Source organism: Phyllostomus hastatus, unplaced genomic scaffold (assembly GCF_019186645.2).
Source record: "Phyllostomus hastatus isolate PE091 unplaced genomic scaffold, TTU_PhHast_1.1 phas_scaffold_345, whole genome shotgun sequence".
Classification (NCBI taxonomy): Eukaryota; Metazoa; Chordata; class Mammalia; order Chiroptera; family Phyllostomidae; genus Phyllostomus; species Phyllostomus hastatus.
The window spans coordinates 26279838-26302433 of record NW_025334024.1 but is presented as its reverse complement, the minus strand read 5'-3'; the positions used below and the strand labels follow the sequence as shown (position 1 = coordinate 26302433).

Sequence of the window (22596 nt, the reverse complement as noted above, 5' to 3'; positions counted from 1 at the left end):
ATCTAAGAATGGGGGCGCGGGAAGGGGAAGAACCTCCCAACCTAACCCCTGTGCGTCCAGACCCTCTCCTAAGCCTTCCTGCTAGGTCACTGGACGCCCCCAGACCCCGGGGTTGCATCTGTGGGCCGGCGGGTGGGGCCCGCTTTCTCCCCGAGATTCCTTGCAAGGACTCTCGCCCCTGGGTGCCCACCTGTCTCCTCGGCCCTTTCTCTCGGGAGCCCCGGGTACTTCTCCAGCGGCCTCTCCTCCAGCGGCGCCCCCGGCCCCGCCACTTCTGCGCCTCCGCCTCCGCGCCCCTCCGCTCACAGGGTCTGACCCGTCTCTCCTTCGTTTCTGCCGGTTCCGGCGACTCTTCAAACATGGAGGGTGGGGGCGGGGGTGGAACAAAAAAGCACAAAAAAAAAACAAAACAAAACCAGCAAACGGATCCCTCTGGGGGCAACAGGCGGGTTGTAGTCAAAGTGGCAACAGCTCATTTATTTAGCCAAAAATAGATACTTTCTTGTACAATTTGGTTCACACATATGTACATTTTTTTTCTGTATATACAAACAAGTCAGGCGCGCTTATTCGCGCTGAAACTCCACCCCCCAAAATCCACCTCACAGACCGACTTCACCAACTCAGCTAGTGTGGGGCACAGAAGCGACTTGGGGAGGACCCAGAGGGACTTGTTTAATTTGTTTTTATTTTTTTGTTTAGTTTTCTTTTTTTTTTTAGGTATTCATACACAGACATGCTTACAAGTCATAACTATACAGAGCGATATTCTTTACAATTATTACAATTATTTTTTTTAAAAAAAATTTTAAAAGAACTAGGACGAGGAGAGAGCTGACAAGACCAGCGCCGCGTCCAGGTGGCTCTGGGGCCTGCAAGAGAGAGGCAGCGGCGGTAGCACAGGCCGGGAGAGAGAGGGGCGCCCGCGCCGCGGAGGACTGGGAGACCCAACCTGGGGCGGGGGCCCGGGGCAGGGAGGCGTCACACTGATGATGCCAGTTGTGGGCACTGGTCTCCCCGGTTACCTGTAGCAGTGCAGGGGGCTCAGCCCCCGAGGCTGGGGTCTGGGAGGAGGGAGGTGGGCCCCAGGGGCCCGCTGGCAGGGCTGGGCACGAGGCCCCACAGCACCAGACCCTGAATGGCGCCGCAGTGCGCGGATGGAGACGCGGCTGGGGCACGTCCCGGGGCCCTCACAGATGACGACGGAGTGTGTCGTCTGCTTTTAAAAGCTTGTCCCAGCTGCGTTCCCCGGGGGTGGGGGCAAAAGGCCCGCGTTTGCTCCCCGTTTTTCCCTTGCCCCGCCTGCCGGTCCCCCCACTCCGCCCACCTCCGAGTCTCTTACCGCCTGGGGACGGGCTGGAAAGCTGTCTTGAGTAACTTTTTCTCCACTTCCAAGGCACTACAGCGATCTAAGGGAAGCGAGGGAGGAAAAGGAGGGCCTTTTTAGGGCGCTTTGTTCTGGCTCCCAGGGCCGTGGGAGGCAGGCGCTAGGCGGTGGAAGCCCGGAGCCCCGGGGGTCCTGCCCTCCTTCTCCGGCCCCGCAGCGATCCCCAGGGCCCACTCCCCACCTCCCTCCGTCGCGCCGAGCAGTCACCTGTTCCGCCCTCGGGCTCCGCGGGCCGAGCGAAGGCGGCTGCGGCGGCGGCAGCCTGGTGACCCGCGGCTCCGGGAAGTCCCAACAGGTGTGGAGGGGCCGAGCCGAGCAGGGAGAGAGGGTGCGGGCGTGGGCCGGGCTGCGGGCCCGGGAACGGCCGGTTGGTCCAAGCGGGGAACTTGCCCAGGGGCGCAGAGACGAGTCTGTGCGCCGCGGCCGGGGAGAGCTGCAGGGCGGGGGGCGCGACGGCTGCGCCGGGAGGAGAACCCCCCGCGCCCGGAGGCGAGCGGCGCGGGTTGTCGGGGCTCGTGGCCGTCTCTGCCAGGGACCAGATCTTGGGCTTCTGCAGGACAGAGGCGGGCGCCGGAGCCGGAGCGCAGGGATCCAGGCCCGCGGGGGGCGAGGGCGGAGATGGCGGAGCCGCGGCCATCGGCGGCTGCACGGGGGCCAGACTCAGGGCCGGCGGTGGACGCTCGTCCAAGCCCTCGGAGCTGTCGTCCGAGTCGCTGTTCTTGGAGTCCGAGGTGGGTCCCAGGCCCAGGTCGTCGTGCCCGTGCGCCGCCCCGGCCAGGGCCAGCTCAGGCGTGGCCGCGCCGTCCACGTTCTCCAAATCGATCTCCTCGTCCTCCTCGTCGTCCGCTAGGCCCTCGCCCCCCGCGTCCTCCTCCTCCCCTCCGAGCTCCTCCTCCTCCAGCTCCAGTTCGCGTTTGCTGTCTTCGTCGTCGTCCTCCTCGTCCTCCTCTTCGCGCTCGCTCCCGTAAGCGTTGCCTTCCTCGTCGGTGCGGCTGCGGGGCGCCCAGGTCATCTTGTTCTCTTTCTTGAGGCGCCGGCGCGCATTGGCGAACCAGGTGGACACCTGGGTGAGGGTCATCTTGGTGATGATGGCCAGCATGATCTTCTCGCCCTTGGTGGGGTAGGGGTTCTTGCGGTGCTCGTTGAGCCAGGCCTTGAGCGTGCTCGTGCTCTCGCGGGTGGCGTTCTTGGGACGGGACGGGTCTCCGAACTGGTACTGGCCATAGGGGTAGAAGGCGGGGTGCGGGTGCGGAAACGCGGCGGCCGTGGCCGGATGCTGCACCCCGGGGCTGTCTTTCAGCTCATACTGCGCGCCCTGTACGCACATGGGGAAGGAAGGGACACGCGCGGAGGGAGCGCGGATGAGCCCTGGCCGTGGCGGCCTCCGCCCTCCCCGCCCAGGCCCCGCTAGGCTGCTCCCGCGCGCTCACCCCGTCCGGCGCCCCAGCTCCCACCCCCCTCACCCCCGGCTCTTCAAGCGCTTACCAGCTGCGGGAAGATGGGCAGCTCAGCTGCGTAGGGCAGGAAGGCGCCGTAGCCTTGGGCGGCGGCCGCTGCCGCCGCCGCCGCAGCGTACGGTGCCCCGTACACGGACGAGAGCACGTTGGACAGGGACCCCGAGGCGGCCAGCTCCGAGGCTCCGGCTCCCGGGCCGCCCCGGGCCCCAGCGCTGCCGCCACCGGCGGCGGCCCCCGGGCGCTCGGGTGGGTAGAGCGGGCGGATGTACTGGTAGCCGAGCTGGGGGAAGGACATGGTGGCCCGCGGGGCACGGACGGAGAGGGGGCCCGGCCCGCGGGGCCGCCCTGCTCAGCGCCACCCGCGGGCTCCGGCGCGCATCGGGGGCTGGGCCGGGCTGGGCCGGGCTGGGGCCGCGCTGCCTCCCGCGCGGCGCGGCGCTCCGCGTTCACCTATTGATCTGCTCCGCGGCAGCGGCGGCGGCGGCGGCGAGGAGCCAGGTCAGGTCCGAACAGATTGGCGAAGATTCCCGGGGCTCCGGGCTCTGATTGACATTTCTACGGGCCCGCAAGCCCCTCCTCTCCGCGCCGGGCTCCCTCCTCTCGCTGCCGGAGCTGCCTGCGTCCGCGCCTGGCTCCTCGCTGCCCTCCTCTCCCCGGCGGTGTCGCGCCACGCTTCCTTCGCCCTCCTCTACTTCTCACTCCTCCTCCTCCTCGCCCTTCCTCTCCCCTCCCCTCCCCTCTGCGCGCTCCTCTCCCCCCAGGATCGCTTCCGCTCCTCCGGGCTCTGTACCCCTTCTGGGCGCTAGGAAACTCTGTCCTTTCTGCTCTCTCCCTTTCTCTCACGATTTCTTTCCTCCCCTTCCCGTTCCTTTGGCTCTTTCTCCTCTCTCATCTCTCTCTCTTCCCTCGCAGAACACTGTCCCCACCCCACCCCGGCGTCTGCGTCCTGGACTAAGGCAGCCTAAAGTTCTGCATACTTAGGGTGCCGTGCCGGGTAGGGGTGGGAGGGAGAGGTGTCCGTCTCTGTCTGTGTGTCCGTCCCCGCCCTCGCTCGCTCCCTCGCCCTTCCCCAAATCTCAGGTCTGACGTCGCGCCCTCTTATTCGACTTTTCCTTGCGTCTCCTTCCCGAGTCGCCAATCGCTGGGGAGCCTTACTGGCGAGGCCGCCCACCCCCGCGAATACCGCGCGCGCGGGGCGGGCCCGGGCGGGGGCAGGACCCCAGCGCTCCCAGTCCCTTCCCGCCCCCTTTGGCCTTCCTCGCGCGCGGCTGGGGTGGAGTGGGGGGAGGAGAGGCTTGGGGGACGGGGGTTAGTACGGGGTCAGCTCGCCCCTCCCGGCTTCCCGCCCCTCGGCACCTCTCTCCCTGCCCCAGCGCTGGGCCTGGGTCGGGACCAGACCGGGGTCCGGGGCTAGTGCCGGGGTCTCAGTTAGTCCGGGCCCCTTTCTCAGCTCGCACCCCGGGAGGCTGGCCACTCGGAGCGGCGGAGGGAGGGAGGTAGAAGAGCGGGAGGAGGTGCATTGCAGTCGTGCGTTCAAAGGCCGTCTCGCTGCTCAGGGGGTCGAGGCTGCCCCCCCCCCCACCACCCGAGAGAACCAAACCCAGAAATTAGCCACGTTAAGGCCGCCTCAGTGTCCGGGTGCGATTTTTAAATTTTATTTTATTTTATTTTTAGAAATGGCAGACTTGGCCAAGGAAAGGGTCTGCAGGGCGGACTCCCCGGGGATCCTGGGGAGCAGCGGCCCGAACGTGGACCCTGCCCGCACCGTGAGCGGGCGCGGGAGTGGGAGGAGCCAGGTGACGGAGGCTCCAGGAACTTTCCGAGAGCACTTCGAGAAGTTCGTGCGGTGGAATTTTGTGTCTGTAGAGATCCTTCGTTTGGCAACTGCTCTCCCCCGCGCTCCCTGGTCTCAGCGCCAACCTGTGTTCTCCCCCGCGAGGATTTTCTCACGGGCTCGGGTGGGGACGGGCGGCAAGACGCTTAGTTTTGAGGCAGGATATATCCCCAAATCAAACCTGAAATCCCAGTCTCCAAGCGCCCACCTTCGCGGATCAGGGCGTGCCGCCTAGAGCTGGGAGGAAATTCCCGGCACTGTGGCGGCCCCCGGCTAAACGCTTTAGGCCGCAGCGGGGACGGACGCGCAGGCCGGGCTTGCGTTGGGAGCGTCGGCGGAGGACACCAGGGCGAGGGCGGCGACTCTGCCGCGGAGACACCAGCCCCGGCTCGGAGGCAGACAGGGGCCGCCGCGCTGATTGACAGAGGAGTCGTCTCCGAATTCCAGCAGAGGGGAGGGATCGGGAGCGTCCCAGCCCAGCTGCCTCCGGCCTCAGCAGCTCTGCGGAGCCCCCTTAGGGAATGAACTCCCCTGGGCACCCAGTTTTCATCCCATCCCCGCTCCCCGCCCCTTGCCCCCACTCTTTGCACTGGTCCGGGACTCCAGGAGGTGGGAGAATGCTGAGAAAATTGGGGGTGGGGGGGGACGCAAGGGAAGGTTTGGAGGCAATCAGGTGTAGGGCTCAGTGGGGATAACCGACCTGTGGCCTTCTCAGACTGGGGCAGGCCGCTGCCCTCAGCTCCTCCGCACCTGATTCTGCGTGACTCCCTGCCCTGGCCTTAGCTGGAGTCCCTCCCGAGGAGGAGGAATCAGAGGGGGCTGCGGCTTTGACACGTTTCCCAGGCGCCTGATTTCGTTTGGAGTTAAAACTCTCAGAGAGGTGGCGCAGGGGATCATGAGCTCACCTTCTCGGGGGAAAAAAATCTCTGGGTTCAAAATTGAGGGTAACGAGACCATGACTCCCCAGAGTGTTTCCCAGGCGCCAGGCTCAAAGCTCAGCAGGTCTGGTGCCCTCGAGTTGGCACCAAACCAGGGCAGTGCCCACGGCGAGGTGAGGAGGTAGGGAAACGGGCTGCGCTCTAAGTGCCGGGAGGAAATGCCCGAAATTTAACCCCGCTCTTCCAGGAGGAAAGGAGAAAACAGTCAGCCCTGGAGATGTTTCTTCGGCATTGATCAACCTTTGGCCCGGCCGCGTCGGACTGCAGGAGGAGGGGGAAAGGCCAGGGGCAAGGAGAGGGCTGTTCTCAGGGAACCAGCCACGCCGGGTGGGGGGCGGGACATGGCCTAGAGGGTAAACCTCCAGACCCAGAACCAGATAGGGACCTGAGAACCTCCATTAATTAGCTCTTCTCCAGGCGCTCAGATTCCAAGCGGAAGCGGTCTCTCCACTCCCCCTGTCTTCAGCGGAGCTCGTCCCGGCCCTGGCCTGGGACTCAGCGTCCTAGGCAGGCGGGCCCCGACGTGGCGCCGGCTCCCCAACTCCACCGGGGCGGTGGAGCCTGGCTCCGGACTGAACTGGACAGTCCGTGGCCAACCGACCCTTTTCCAGGGATTTTTAATCCAAGAGATGGGGTCAAAGTGACACACCGCCCAGGGAGGAAAAGCAGGTGCGCTGGGAAGCTGATCTGGGAAAGGCTCGCGCGCACGGACGCCTTGCACGCGGAAGCTTCTCCATCATCTCGCCGCCTTCCAGTGTTCCCAGCGCACAAAAGAGCTCCGGAGGATTGCTGTAGAGGCTCCCGCAGCGCGGCCCGGGGTCCGCAGAGCGCACCCACAGGGTGTCCCGAGTAAACGCTTCGGCGCCCAGAGTAGCGCTGGCGGAATCCCGACGTAAACCCGGGACTCTCGGGGCCGCCCTACACATCCGCCCACCAGCGGAGAGTCACCTAGTCCACGCGCTGCCCGCTCGTCACCCAGCCCCTCGGGGCGCCGGCTGCAGCGCCGGCTCTCCCCGCCGAAGCCGGTCTTCCATCCTTCCACCCCGGGCCTGAGATCCCCGGCTGCGGGGCGGCCCAGCGCTCCCTCCGCTTCCTGCAGACGCCGGCGCACGCTCCCGCCGCTCCCTCCCCCCCGCGCTCGGGTTACAGGTTAATGAAATGCTCGTTTTCCTCAGTCATTTGTTTTGTTTTCCTGCAAAGTTCTGATAAGTAGCTAACCAACGAAGCTTGTAATTACAATCTTACAGAAACCGGGCCGATCTGTATATAAATCTCACCATCCAATTACAAGATGTAATAATTTTGCACTCAAGCTGGTAATGAGGTCTAATACTCGTGCATGCGATAATCCCCTCTGGATGCTGGCTTGATCAGATGTTGGCTTTGTAATTAGACGGGCAGAAAATCATTATTTCATGTTCAAATAGAAAATGAGGTTGGTGGGAAGTTAATTTCTCTCCGCTCTGTGAAGCGTAGACAAGAATTTAATGATTTAATTACAGTTGTAAGCCCTTTCCATGAGACTTAAATTGAGCTGAGAATATTTTTTTTTCCTTCTCTCTCTCTCCCCCTCTCGCTCTTCCGCATTCTCTCTCTCTCCTATTAGCAGTCGCAGGGTTGCTCGAGTGCGTGGCCTGGTGTCCGCACGGGGAGGGATTTGCAACTGGCCAGAAATCCAGCCCGCAGTATTCCAGGAGGCGCGGCCCGAGCCTCCAGGAGCCGCCCCGGGACGGGTTGCTGCTCCCCACGGGCCTCAGAGCTCTTCCCTGGGTCCCGAGGAGCGACAGGGAAACTAGGAGAAACTTTGCCAACTTTTGCTGTCCGCTCGGGAATGGCTGTGGCAGCTAGCGGCCGCGCCGCGCCGCAGGACGGGTCCCCAGCCAGGCCCCAGCACCCAGGAGCAGGCCTGACCGCCCGAGGAGAGGCGCAAGGCTGGCCAGAGGGCTGCTCGCCCCCCCCACTCCACCCCTGCGCTCCCCCCCACCTGGCCCGCAGCCCAGGGTCTGCAGGGGCAGCCCGCGATAAGCGGTGCCCAGAGTGGCCTGGATGGCACCACACAGGGCCCCGGAGCGCGAGCGATCCTCTTGATCTCTCCAAAACCATCCTTTCCCACCTGGCTTGAGCAGTTTCACCCCCTCGCCCTCCTTTGTCTCTCTCTATGGCTGTCTGTCCGTCTCCCCCACTGTCTGTGTATTCCGTCCGGGGCGTTCATTTTTCTCTCCTCCACGCCCGCCTTCGCCAGGTTGTTTCACCCTCTCCGGGCCCCTTCGCAGTTCATTTTCCTCAGTTTCGCTCCGCCCCTCGTCTTTATTTTATGTCTCTTTCTTCCTGTCCCTGACTCCGGGACTGTGTCCCTCTCCTCCATCCTCATGTCTCTTCTTTCTCTCCTCCCTTCTCTCATCCTAATCTTCTCCGTTTCCTTCTTCGATGTCTTGATCTGTTTCTCAGGTTCTTCTTTCGGGCGTCTTTTCTCTCTTCTCCTCCTCTTCCTCTCTTGGATCTGACCCCTGCCCCCCCCCCCCGCCCCCGTGGGTCTGCCTCTCCATCCGAACCCCCTCCTCATCCATCTTGGCAGATGAATATGTCGTCTTATTGGATGCAAGGCCAGAGCCGGGTGGCGGGGCTGGCCAGCCTAGCGCCGTTTCCTCATGCATATTGAGGAGATGGTAATGAGCACATTTGCATTGTTGCATGGAAATGCTGTGTTTCTTGATGCTGTTCAGATCGGGCAAAAGTGGCAGGCTGGCCAGGGCTCAAGAGAGATGTGTAGTGGACACCCGTCCTGGTGGCTGCAGGTGGCCTTCAGTGGGTTGCCGGGTACTCGGGGACCTCGGGGAGGAAGCGACCTCGCAGCGGGGGAGCCGGATGCATCTCCTTGGGCTTCTCCACAGAGGCTGGGGAGCTCCCCTCATTAAAGCCTCATTATGGAAACCCCGCCTTGCTTGCAATAGCGCCTTCCTGCCCCCAGCCCATGGGCTTCCCAGCCGCCTCTTTGCTGTTTCCAGGCCTGTGACCGAGTGCCACCAGGACATTCGTGTCTCACAACGTCATCTAACGGGCAATCAATTGTTTGCCGTTCCTTGTGACATGTCGCAGGATCCAACACAGCCACGCCGTGTCCCCGCTCCACCTCCTCCTCCTCCATCTTGGAGGGCACTGGCATCCCTGGGTCGGGGAGGGTGGCTCACAGGCCCCTCAGCTGCCCCGAGCCCTCGCCAGCCTGGGCTCGGCCAGATAGAGCTGTCCCGTAGGACCCAGTCTCTCAGAAGGGACATGCCCCTCCCTGAGAAGACCCAGAGAGCTCAGGAGACAGGAAGGACCCGGGTTCCCCTCTCAGAGGGGTGGACGTCTGTGAAGTCAGGCGCTGCGGGGGCCAAACCCTGAGCTGAGCTCGGAGAGCCCAGGTGCTCCGCGCTGGCACATCCGCAGGACATGGAGCCCTGGCTCTAGATGCGGTCAGGGGGACCCCCGTGGGCATTAGACATCTGTCCCCACCCTGTATTTTCTTCCAGCCGCATGTTGGGAAAGGCGAGAGCTCTTGGTTCAGAAACGAAAACGTCAAGATCTGGCCTGGTCTGGAATCGGGTCGTGTCGAGGTCCCCAAACCTCCAGCCCCGCTTCTGCCGCCACCGCCATGGCTTGTCTGACATCGCGCCTTACACTGGCTCGACGTGAACACCCCACTATGCGTCTTTGGAAAGAGAAGCTGATACTGCTGCAGTACGTTGAAAAGTACATGTTACTCACCATGAAGGGAAATTGTAAAAGATAAAAACAAGGAAAAGCAAGCAATGCGGATACATTGCAGCCCTGTTGCTTGCTTGGGAATGACTTCCGGAGGTGTGTGCGTGTAGAGTAGCAGGTGTGGAAAGTGTTGCACATTGACTTTTCCTCAGAAGACATGCGGATGGACAAGGGACTGTTTCTCAGTATTCCATATATGAATGAATGCTCTGTCCCCACCCACCTAAAGTCACGTTGAGGGTGCTAAAAAGGGCATTGGTTTGTGGCTTATGACGAGTGTGTTAAAAATGCAAGAGAAAGAAATGACATGCTACATTATTATTATCTACCACATGGTTGTGTTAAACATGCTCAAACAGCATCACATTTCTTTTTTCTTTTTTTTTAAAGATTTTATTTATTTTAGAGAGGGAAGGGAGGAAGATAGAGAGAGAGAGAGAGAGAGAGAGACATCAATGTGCGGTTGCTGGGGGCCATGGCCTGCAACCCAGGCATGTACCCTGACTGGGAATCGAACCTGGGACACTTGGGTTCGCAGCCCCCGCTCAATCCACTGAGCTACGCCAGCCAGGGGCATCGCACTTCATTCCCACAACAGACCTACAAGGGAGAGACTGTCTCGCGCGGCCACGTACAGGCTGCTCCCGGAAGAAGGGCCCCCCAGCTGAGGAGCGGGGGGTCTGAAGTCCAGTCCTTCTGTGCCCCTCAGACAGTGTGCCTGGGCTTGTCAGGCCTGCACTGGAAGGAAAGTACCTTTCTCTAATGTGTACACGCTTGGGGGATGGCTTAGCACCTGTCTTAGGGAGAAACTGAGGCTTAGAGAGCCTGACGAAGTGCAGACTGAAACTCTGTCTGATGCACTTAACTACGATCCCTCCGGGCCAAAGAGCAGGGTCTTCGCGGGGTTTGGGGGGTATTGCCGGGGGGTTGGGAGGAGAGTACTGGAAGACTAGTCCCGGTTTGACAAGAGGAAAAGGCCAACCAGGCTGCCGGGCTTTCCCTTTCCCTCAGTCCTCACACTTCATGCAAATATTTGGAGAGGACCTGGGGCTAAATACCGTGGAGGTCAAGGGTCCATTGTCCCTGCCGGGAGCCAGCCTGCCGGGATGGGAGAAGGTGATCTGGGTGTACACTTCGGCCTCACTCTGGGTGGTTGGACCTGTTCCTTTGCTTCGGTCTACCACGTGACTTCATCGACCAGAGCCCTGCTTTCCTCCCATGTATGCTCTTTGGAAATTTCAGATCCTTAAAGACAAACTGAGGGATTGCATTGCACCGGAGGTTGCAAATTGGGTTACCTCTGGCCACAGATACTTGGGGTGGGGGGGTAGGGGCCAAAAGACTAAGCTCCGAGGGGGTCGAGGTAATGGCAAGCTGGGCCTTCAGTACATGTTGCTGGGCACTGACCGGGTTCCCGTGCACACAGGCAGGGCTGGTCCCGGGTGCGTGCCAACCGTGCATCGTGCCGCATGCTTAGCAGCACCCGGCACTTGGTCTAATCCTCTGAGGTTGCCATCTTGAAATTCTTAAGTAAACTTTGCACAAGGGGTCCACACTTTCATTTTGCACTGAGCCCTGAAGATGAGGCGAATGAGCTCGCACGCAGAGGTGAACGAGGCACAGCTCCATTCTCCAGGAGCCTTGCAGGCCTGCTGGGTGGGCCCACGGACGCACCGTGTTCACGTTCCAGAGCTCTGCACATTCCGGGAGGGCGCTGGGCCTTTGCATGTGCTCCGCTGCACCGGACTTGGGTGGCAGCAGCCGAGAAGACCCGCTTGAGGCTGCAAAGGAAACCCCAGCAAAGGCCAACCCCACCTTGTACCGCTGTGGCAACCCGGAGGGGAAAACCGTCTGGGAATTTCGGTCCCGTGATGCGTTTGTGAAGGGAATGCTACTTGGGTTCATTTTCTGCAAGAGGAATAAGGTCTTGGATTCTGAAGTGTGGTCGAAACCTTTGGAAAATCCCACTTTAATCACGGGTGACAGTTTGACATTTTTTCCCGCTGCTCAGAAGCGGTAGACAAGTCAAGTTGCTCGGCAGGGCACAGGCCGGCATGCTGGGATGTGTGTGGGTTCTAACCTGTCTCCCCCCTTGCGGGCTCCTCGTGGCTTTAAGGAAAAAGCAAGAAAAAAAAAAAAACCCACACAACCCAGGCTCTGGCCATGTTCACGCCGGCCTGAGCCACCTACATTTGGGGGTTCGCTCCTGAAAGTGAAGTCTTAATTGGGTAGCCAATCTTTTCCTTTTCCCAGATCCATGGACTCACCTCCTCCTGGCCAGCATATGACTCAGTAGCTTTGGTGTCTGTCTCTCGTTAAACCCGCCTCTCGGTCTATCTCATTGGCTCACCAGGTGCCGGGAGAGCCCTCCGGCTCCTTCCCTGCGTCTCCCATGTACAGTCAAGACCGGGGGTGGGGCGGGGTGGGTTATAATTCAGGTTCCTCCTTCACTGGCTCAAATAGTTAAGAGTATGTGCTCAAACCCCAGCTTTGCCGCTTACTCTCCGGGGGACCTTGGGAAAGTTATTTGGGCTCTTGATGCCTCAGTTTCCCCATCTGTAAAATGGCTGTGAGAAGAATTAAATGACTTAATACATATAAAGTCCTTAGGACACACAGTTAAGTGGTGAGGCATGTAGTTACATATGGTACATATCTTTTTGGGGGTTCTGTTACAGTGGTCCCAACTTCCTCCTGTTGTTCTCCATTCTCCCCGGCCCCTCCCCCCATCGGCTCCCACACTCGATCCCTACCCTGTCGGCCACGGGTCCTTCATACCTGTTCATTAACCCTTTATCCCCCATTTTACATATTTTTAAAGACACGTCTCCCATTTATTATTCTGTAGGGATATCCTGCTTCCTCCATCATATCCCATCTGTGAGAGGGAACATGTATACAAGCATAACAATCACTCTTGCCAGGGGTGTTTTTAAGCCCTTTACGTGTATTACCTCACTCTTGTTTCCTTCGTTGTATAGATAAAGAACACTGGCGCACAAAGAGGTTAAATAACTTGCCCAAGGCCACACAGCTAGTGAGTGGCGGTCAAGGTTCACACTCAAGCCTGTAGCTCTGGAGTCAGCCCCCACCCTCTCTTAGCACTGTGATCTGCTTCACACATATATGTATATATATATACATACATACATATATATGTGTGTGTGTGTGTATATATATATATAAATGAGTTGCCGGACATTTAGAGATTTTCCTTTATCAATAAATTTTTTAACTTCTTATTCGAGAATCATACACATACCCCAAATGCATCTATCATAAGTGTAAATGCACTCATTGTCCCACAGTGAGAACACCCACATAACCAGCACCCACATCCAGAAACAGAGGACGAGGGCCCTCAGGGGCCTCTGGGTCTCCCAGTCGCTTCACCACGCCCGGGCTACCCGCTACCAGCCTGACTTCCAACAGCACAGATTCGTTTCGCTTATTTTTATGCCTCAGGAGCACAGACTCACACAATGTGTTTTCCTCAGTTCCTGGCATCCTTTCTCCGTGTTACATTTGTGAGATTCGTCCGCAGCATGGCTTGTGGGGGTAGCCTGTTGCTCCTCATTACCGCACGGTGTCTGATGCACAGTTCGTCGACCCGCTCTACGGCCGATGGGCATCCGTGCCGTTCTCATGAACAGTGCCTCTCGGAACACCCCGGCGGATGCGTCTTGGTGGACAGAGATGCCTTTCTGTGGGTGCGCACGCGGGAGGGGGCCGCGGATACGCCTCCCTCAGCTTCAGCAGACACCGCCCAACAGGTTGCCGAGGATTTTTCAGGACACTGTGCGGTAGCGGGGCGGGGGGGGGGGCGGATGAGGCAGGGGGGTGGACGTGGTGTCAGTGATTTCCCTCGCTGGCCGTGGACTGGAAATAAGACATGACATTTGGACCCAGTGGCAGGCAGGGTCATCAAGGCGCGCCAGGGGCTTATTTATGGGGTTTTGTTCAACATCCCACCTCCCTTGAATTTCTGCAGGATATCCCCTTCCTGTGAAGCGGGCTGAGAGCGCGCCCCATGCGGGTTTCACGGTGTCCCTGTCAGAGCTGACAGCAGAGGGGTCAGCTAACGGTGGTGGGGCTGACACCGATACTGTTTCTGGGGGGGGCACGAGCGGGCACTGAGCCCCCCCTCCCGCCCCGCGCCCACTGAGTCCACTGTGCATGATTGGGCGGTGCAACTGCTCACCCTTAAACATGGATGAGCCCCCCATGTGTCTGGCCACGTGCCGGGCGGGGGGGGGACAAGGCGGCATGCAAGGCTGGGCTGGATCCCTGCCTTCTCCTGGGGAGCTCAAATGGACACGTGGACCCACACAAACTTAAACAAGTGTTTTCAGAGCGTGGCGAGAGAACGAACAGAATACAACAGGGAGACGGGAAAGCAAGCAGCTGCGGAAGGAGGTGGCGCATCGGAGACGCCCCGGGAAAGCCGGTTTGAGGACGGCATTCGTTGGTGTGGCTGTCCCGGGAGCGTTGGCCGTTTCTGAACCAGGGGCCTCCGTTTCCGTTTCTCCCCGGGCCCTGCAGGCCCTGTAGCCGGTCCGTCAGGTTGAGGAGGCCGCCATCTCTCCAGGGTGGAAGACAAGGACGCTACGTGTCGAACCCCCACGGTGGCCAACCCCGAGGATGTCCTCCGTCTCCCCTCGCCCCTTCCCTCGTACCCTGATGCGTCTGCACCCCGCGCGTGCAGAGCCTGGCTCTGAAGCTCCGGTGGGCGCAAAGCGGAATCCAAACGGAGGAGCAGCTGCCTTTGATGTGGGCTTCTCGTGGCCTGGAAACCCTGCCATTCCTGCCCCTGGGTGATTAATGACAGCGGGGCTGTCTCCATTGTGCAAGCCAGGAGGAAGGAAGGAAGAGCCCTTTAAAAGGAGAGGGTCCGAGTGTGGGGCTCTTGGATGCCAGGGCCCCTGGGAGGGAGGTTGAACCCTTCGGCAGAGGGCCGGCCGGGGCAGTCTGGGGAGCCAGATGGGCTGCTGACCTGGGTTGGGTCATCGGGCTGTGACCCAGGGTCACCTCGGTTGCACTTTGATGATCCAGCCAGGGCGTCAAGTCTGCTCAGGCCCAGAGAGCCACTGCGGAGGATCCGAGACTCTGGAAAAAAATCTGGATCTTGGACTAGTCCACCAGAGCGTTCCTAGCGTCCCAGGAAACCCAGTGTCCCAGTCACGGCAGTGGGGCCCGGGACATCTGCAGACAGGCAGGACCCCTCAGAGCCCGAGAGCGAGCCCACTTGTCGTGAGCTCCTTTGTCACTGCGAAGAGTGAGGAGATGCCAAAAAAAAAAAAGGTTCCAAAAGAGTGTGGTTCTTTAGACATTTGCCACCAATAAGTGAATGCATTTAACAAACACACAGACTAGCATGTGGTGTGATCGCGTTAGACCAGATTTTTATGCTCCCATTTGTAATCTGTTAGCTCTTTGACGGGGCCCAGGGTGAGTGGACAAGTGTCCCATCCCGTGGGCTACGTGCCCGTGGGTGACTCTGAGACATGTTCTCCACGGGCGTCCGGGGCCCCACGGTGGGTCATTCCCTTGGCCTTCAGGGGCTGCCCTGCCTCCCTGCCTCGCTGTCCCCCGCTGCACCGTGCTTCTGCGGTCCCCCTCCAAGAGATTCCCTGCACCCAAGGCCTCTTCTCAGGGCCTGCTTTTGGGAGCCCAAGTCAGGGCACTGCCTTAGCAACTCAGAGCTACCACACCAGTGCCAGAGCCCCCCGGACCATCCTCCAGGCCCTCAGCTTCCAGTGCGACATCCACTTTCAAAGCATTGACAACTCACCCTGTTGCCTCAGGCAAATCACTCCACCTGTGAGGGAGCCAGATTTTTACCCCTTAGGTGAAATAGCATTAAGCTATTAACACCCAGGCCTCTAACTTTTCAGTATGGCTGTGAACATCGAATGAATGCCGTAATACCCAGTGAAAGACGGAAGATGAGGGGCATTTACAAAGCTGGAGTGGCGGACTCCTGCTCCAATGGGCATCCGCTACTCCTACTGCCCAAGATCCCTTCCCCCTTCTGGTCGTGGTTTCCCCACTTTCTTGAGGAATAACACCTTTCTCAACCTCAGGCCTTGTTTTGGGGATGGCATGGGTCCTGCCCTGGCTCCGGGGGCAAGCGTGCCATGCTGGCCTTGCTGGTAAGTTTATTTTTTGTCACAAGACAATGATGGGTTTGAGATTGCACACAAGACTTAAAGTTCATTTCATGATACGAAATTCCCTAAAACAGGATACTTTTACCCTAAAGCAACTGAGAAAAAGAGACTGACTGTCTGTTAGGGGAAGCTGCACTTGTGGGCCATAGGCACGGGGATGAGGTTGGCCATGTTGCTGGGCCAAAGAGAAGATTCAGTGAGATAATGAAAAGAGGGGTTGGGGAGGGAGGAGGGAAATGAACCTGATGACATTATAACACACTGCTAGAAGTCCTGGATCCAGCCATGCCTGAAACCCATATAGTTTCCTTATTTGCTTAAATAAGTTTGAGTTGGGTTTCTGTTTCTTGTAACCAAAAGGCCCAACCTACTAGATGTTAGGTGCTTAATATTTGAAGTCTCTCTTAGTTCTGCCTCTCCAACCAGATTATTGAGTTTCCCAAAGGCAGGAACCAGGCTCTGTTTTGAGGTCTATGTTGACTGGCGAATATAGTGATCCAGGGACAAAAGGGCTGGGGGGCTGGAGGAAGGGAGGAGAGCAGGTGAAGACAAGGCAGGCTGATAGCCCATTCATTCCCACCTCGCTCTGTGCCTCCGTGCTGGAGGCGGGAGCTGCTGCAGCGTGCTGTCCAGACACATCATTTCCGTCCTCCTGCAGCCCACAGGTGAGTGGGGGGAAACAGGTGTTACACAAGTCATCACAGAGAAAACATGCTATAGACGCAGCTATGGGTCGTGTGTGTGTGTGTGTGTGTGTGTGTACACACAGTTCCCCCCCAGGTCCTCATCAATGAGTTCATCGATGTGAACTGGGGTTGGGGCCGCTCTGGGTGCCCCAGGGAGTGCTGGGTTCTCCCAGGAGAACCACGAAAAGCGCGTTGGGGCGTCTGGCAGTATTCAGAGCGGCGCGGGCCAGCCATCAGATTGCTCCTGCGCAGGAATGTGCTCCAAAGTCGTCTCCTCATGACCTGGAAGGGCAGGAATGCCGCGGCGGGGAGTTGCTCAGCCCGCTTTCTGTGTTCCTGCCAAAGGGAGAGCAGGGCCTTGTGGTGACCTGTCCGCGTGTTTCCGGCGTCTTTCCCCCCAGACTCGCTTTCCGCCCGCCCAGGCGGCAGGGCTGGTGGAAGGCAAAGGTGCAGTCGCGTCAGGCACTGGCTTCCCCACCCGTTGGGGTGAGGCCCGGGGTAGGCGGCTCCGTGGGTGAGGAGGAGGGAGGGCAGGACCTCATACCTCTGGGATGACTGGTCACCCGGGGTGGGTGTCCGTTCCCACGGGCAGGAGGCACATGCCTCATCGCTGTCCCGGGGAGCAGCCCTCCCAGGCCGCCTGCACCTGCCCCATCTGTGCCCGGGAGGGGACGTGGTGCCAGGTGCCTGGAGCCCCAGCGGGACGGGAAGAGGACAGGGATGTGGAGAAGTCCAGGGCACGGGCTTTGGCTTCAAACAGACCTGGGTCCCCGCTCGGCCCCTGACCATCTCGGTGACTTTTGAGAAATCGCTTCGCCTCTCTGTCCTGCATTTCCTTGTCTGTAACACGGGGATTCCCACGGGGTTTTCCCACCGACGTGGTAGCTCACGCCAACGACCCTGGGCAGAGAGAGGGGTCTGAGTGACGTTCATTTTCTTTGCCCGTTTCTGTACGGTGAATACATCAATCTTCTGAATTCAGAGAAAAGCAGTGATTGCTGCTAGAAGATGGACAACAGGCCGTTTCTGGACGTCTGGGGAGCGCTGGGTAAGGACAAAGAGGAGGCTAGACGGAGCGGCTCTGGGAAGCCACCGGCTGTCAGTCTGGGGCACGGGGTCTGAGGGTGGACGAGGAGCAGCAGTCTGCTCTGGGGACAACCAGGGAGCCCCTTGGTCTGAGGCGGGCCGTGGAGCCTGGGCTGGGGTGGGAGACTCGTTCTCAGCACCCGGGGAAGGAGGGAGAAGGGGCCCGTGCCGCAGGCACCCTCAGGCTGGGAGCGGGCGGTGGGGGTGGGGAGGGGGAGGGTAAGGAGCGGGAGAGGACCTAGCCGTGAGGACTGGAGGAGGGCAGCGGAGAGGCCCCCGGGACAGACTCCCACACCAAAGGGGGGCTTCCGCTCGCGTGGAGATTGCCTCCTGTGGCGTGTGGAGAGAGAAGGGGAAGGACTGCGGTTCTCCCAGCACCTCGAGCCTCTCCGACCAGCCTCGCTTCCCGGTGCGGCCCCCCCTTCTGGTGGGCTTCTGGGTCTCCGAGGAGGGAGCCCCGAGAGCAAGACATCTCCGCGTCCATTTTTGTCATAAACCCAGTGCCTAGGCCCCTAGGAAGGGTCCAAAAAAGTACTGTTCTTCCGGTTCAACCCAAATGTAAGCTGGGGGGCCCTATGTCGCTCGGTCTTACCCCAGTCGTATTGTATTTAAAAACAAAGCAGGACCCCACAGATGAGTGACATCACACGGTTCCCGTCACTTTCCATCGGACTGATTCCCCTCAGCGCAACCCTCCCAAGGCCCATGCGTGTTGTCGCACACGGCAGCATCGCGTCATCGTTTGAGGCCGAGTAGTGCTCCGTCGCCTGCGTGCACCGCCCCTTCGTTGTCCCGTCCTCCTCCAGAGGACGCCCGGGCTGTGTCCGTGCCTTGCTCCCGTGAAGAAGGCTGCGGTGAACGTAGGGGAACACGTATGTTTACGAATAAGCGTCCTCAGTTTTTCCAGGGAGATGCCCACAGGCGTTCAATGAAAAGGAACAGCGTCCCAGATAAGGGACACACGTACTTGCGAAACGTCCCTGATCTTGCCTTCTGACTCTGCACACGTTTTCCTGCGGACCCCGTTCGTGACCTGGAGCCACACGTCCAGTCCCTGCCTCCCCCTTCTCCCATCCCCCCTCCCCCCCCACGCTCCGCAGCTGCGTGGAGGCGCTCGCTGGCCAGTTGTCCCCAGGTCCGTTCGTCATCTCCAGCCCACACGGCGTTCCCTCTTCCTCCTCCTCTCCACAGGCCGCACTCTGTCGCCTCTCGGCCAGGTGTCCCTGGAATTTCTGCTCCGGCCAAAGCGCACGCGAGAAGGGGTTGCAGCCCCATGCCACCTCTTTGCCCCAAGTCCTTCCTCGTTCTTCACGGAGGGACTCACGCGGGGACCCGTGCTGACGTGACCGACGGAGGAGAACTTGGCCGACCAGAGGGTCTGGGGTCACATCCCGGACCCTCTTCTTGCTCCCCGTGGGACCTGGTACAAGCTAGGAGAGTCTGGAGGTTCTGTTTGCTCGTGAGCAAGGCAGGGAAGTGACGCAGTTCCTTCAGAGAGTGCTCGGGATCAGTGAAGCTGATGCAGTTAGTCGCTCTCACGGTGCCTGACGTGGAGTAAACACTAGTGGGTGTTTGCTTCATTTATCACCATTCTGAAAATGTTTTCTTCATGACAATGGGGAAAAAATGTCACCCCTCCTCTGCCCCAGGAAAGGGGTGACAGGTCTCGGTTTCCCTCGAGTCCCTTTGCGGCTCATCTGAGGACGGTGATTGGCCCAGGGAGGAACTGCCTCTCTCCCTTCTGTCCTGAACTGGTGGTCTGGTGGCGTTGGCGGTGACCTCCCGCCGGGCATTGGTGTGTGTGGCTGAGACCTGTCCTCACTGCGTCCTCCAGAGGAAGGACCAGCAGCAGTGCGCGCAGGCCCCGCAGAGCCTGTGGCCTAGGCAGCCAGGAGGTCTTTCCAACAGATGAATCTTGAAACCTGGAGGGAAAAGCCGTACTTTACTACTGCCTGTGTGTCGTCGGGGGGGAAGGAGACATCGTGTTTCTGTCGCTGCCCCGTCGGTTTGCGTGCGTGGGTGCACCGCTGCAGGGCCCTGGCCCTCCCCTCCGTCATCACAGAGCTCCCAGCCAGGTCCTGGCCACAGTCTCATTAGGGTCCGGATGGTGCAAAACCTTCGTGTCGGATGGGACGCACTGCAGTCACTTGTGGATAGGTTGTTTTCCTCCTTGTCCAGTTGACTGGCTAACGTCGGCCGGGACTCTTTCGGCTAAAGCTTTGAGATCGTCCCCTGGGTCAGCAGGTGGGCAGACCGAGCCCCGGCCGAGATTGCTTCCTCCGGAACAGCCTTGATTGGAACCGTGAGAAAGAGCAGGCAATCTGGGACTTAGGAAGGGAGGTAAGCGGTGGGCTGAGCGGCAAATTGAGTCTGCCTCTCTCTCTGGGCTTAATTTTTCTCTCTGTCTTTCTGGGGTTCCCTGTCCCATTTCTCTCTGCCAAGCTATTTCCATTTTCTACTCAAAACCCCAGTTCAAACCCCCAGCCCTTCGGGGGCTCTGATTATTTCTCTCTAAAACCTCACCTTCGCCCGGATGCCCCCACAAGCAGATCCCAAGGCTATGGCGGACGGGCAGGGGGCTGCTGGGGGAAAGCCCCACAGAGCAGGGGCGCGGGGTGGAGGGGCAGGTGAAGCAGGCAGGGTGGCAGAGCTGGCACAGGGCCACCCCCTCACCCACCCAGGGGTGAAAGGGGAAGCTTTTTCCATCTGTTCCCACCCCCGTTGGTCAAGGGTGGTCCCCGGAATTTGGGGGGTATCCACGCCTGGTGAACACTGAGAGGGTCCCACAGGCTCCGGGAGCCCCACAGTGTCAGAGTCCCCCAGGGCAGGAGGCAAGAGGAATGTGGCAGAGTCTTGACTTTGCAAGGGGCCGTCTGCTTGGGACCGCCGGAAGCTGGGTGAAGGCCGGATGGAACCGGCCTCCGCAGCAGCGGTGGAGTAAGGGGGGCCAGGACGTGCCCCGTACAGACCCCGAGAGGCCGGAAGCTCTGAAGAAGGCCCAGGCATGCAACCCAGCCCAGCGCACACACTGCGCTGAGAGCGTGAGAGGACCCATCGAGGGCCGCGGTTGGAATGCCTCCTCCCGTGGTTTCCGAAGCAGCACCTGTGGAGTGCCTGACATCCGCCCTGTGAGCCCGGGAGCCCCTGCCCTGCGCGCACCCCAAACACAGAGCTCGGCTGGCCCGCCGCGTGGGACCGGTAGGCCGGACCACAGCCAAGGCCGCCCCCACGGTGGACAGCTCGCACCTCCCAGGTGGGCTGGGGCGGTTGGGCTGCCTCGGGCGTGACAGGCACCTGGTACGTGGTAACTGCGGCCCAAACACGGCCCCTGGCTTCTTCAGTTGCGTTATTATTGTGTGGTTTGGAGTCCTGGATATTGCCGAGTGTTGGGAGAAAGGGTTAAAAACAACTCCCTTACTGGGGAGGGTCGTTCCTGGTCTAGTGATGTCTATATAGTATGTTTTGTTGTATTATTAGTTTAATATATATATATTTAAGTTAGATGCACCGTGTGTGTCTTGGGTCCCTCGCATGGGACACAGTGGCGTGCAGGAACAGTGTGCTGTAGCAGAGTCCACTGATGTCCCACCCATGTCCCCGCCGTCTACCCCAGAGGCCACCTGTGGCCTGTGTGGACCATCCCGTGGACAGTGGCTTCCTACCTCGAACCCTCACCTCTCCCGCCCAAGGCTCTTTCGGGCTGAAGGAGTGTGCCCAGTGTGTGGGTGGGGTGGGCTAGGGCCGTTACATCTCCAGGAATGGCAGCAACCCACGTGAGGTGGGGGTGCGGACAGACGCCCAGCCCCCCCTCTCCTGGGCGGGGGCGGCTCTCGGCTATGCCCTGCACGCTCTCAGGAGCCCCAGCGGCCCACCGCTTCTGGGCGTGTCCCCCTCCGCCTCAGTCCCCACTCCTTCCCTGCGCTCCCTCGGGCTGCGGTGTCACCGGATACTTAAAAAGTACTTTTAAAGTTTTGTTCTGATGAGAGAGGTAATCCTGGCCGATGGCAAACAATTCTGACATCCCACAAAACGTGTGGCGCAGGAAACGATAGTTCTTTTAGGTACCAGACCCCCGCCCCTCAGCCGTAACTGTTCTTCAGAGTTGGGTGAACGTTGTCCCACTCTCTTTTCTAGGTTTTAACGAAGGTGACAGTTTTTATTATTAAAAAAAAATGGAGTCATAATGAGACTGCCCTGTACCTTTTCCCGATTCATGTGTCTTTTCCCAGAGCAGTCCCTGTAGAGGGGTCCCATTCTTTGGAGGAGCCGTGTCTCTCAGTGAGAGGATTCACAACCTCCTACAACTTCAGAGAATCTAGAGAATTCTCTAAATCTAGAGAATCTATACGTCACGTAACCAAGACCCTGCTGATGGACTCTTGGCTGCTCCTGTAGCTCACGTGCACTAAGTCCCCGAACAGACATCCTCTGCACCCTCGTGGGGTGAGTTCTCAGACGGCAACGTGCAGACCCAGAGAGAACCCGCGTTTAAGATGCTAGTAGATATCGTCCAGTTGTGCTCCAAAAGGATTATCCTGATGCACGCTTACTAGGTTTCCTGTCACTGGCTAGGAGGTGTGGTCTTCGGGCTGCCGTAAGCCGGACAGAGGAACAAGTGGGGAGACGGGCTCAGCCACCCCCAAACATGTCCCTTTCTCACTGTCAGGCTCACAGGCTCCTACCCTCCCAAAGCTGCCTTAGAAGCTCATTCTCTTTCCTTTCCTCGGGGGGACCCTGCAGAGCTGGAACACAGTGTCTGAATGTCTGGAGGGCACGGGGGTGCTGGAAATGCTTCTTTGTTTAATCTGGAGGGAAAGCAGTGTCTGGAGTCGGGTAGACCTGGTTTTGAACCCCAGCTCTGCCCTATGCAGAGCGCATTACTTTGGGTAAGTCACGCACCTTTCTCGCCTGAGGAACGGAGACCAGAATACTTGCTTTATGCAGCGGAGATAGCAGAGTAACGCTTAACCTGACTGCTGTAATAGCAGCTCTCAACCCTGGCTGGCGTAGCTCAGTGGCTTGAGCGCGGGCTGCGAACCAAAGTGTCGCAGGTTCAATTCCCAGTCAGGGTACATGCCTGGGTTGCAGGCCATGACCCCCAGCAACGGCACATTGATGTTTCTCTCTCTCTCTCTCTTTCTCCCTCCCTTCCCTCTCTAAAAATAAATAAATACAAATTTTTAAAAAATAGCAGCTCTCCTTCTCAACGGCTGAACACAGTAGAACTTCATTCCTTACTCAAGTGGTGTCCCAGATGGGTGTTTCTGATTGGTGGGTGGCTCTTCTTCAAGTGG

General features: G+C 59.4%; 1 protein-coding gene across 1 annotated transcript; it reads right to left on the bottom strand.

Annotated features, from left to right (window-relative positions):
- Nucleotides 1-461: 461 nt before the first annotated feature.
- Nucleotides 462-3576, bottom strand: IRX3 (iroquois homeobox 3). Its single transcript, XM_045818736.1, has 4 exons — nt 2873-3576; nt 1595-2702; nt 1343-1409; nt 462-872 (listed from the first exon to the last, which is right to left on the bottom strand). Exons 1-4 carry the CDS (start codon nt 3137-3139, stop codon nt 818-820), a joined length of 1497 nt encoding a protein of 498 aa, XP_045674692.1. The 5' UTR covers nt 3140-3576; the 3' UTR covers nt 462-817.
- Nucleotides 3577-22596: the final 19020 nt, after the last annotated feature.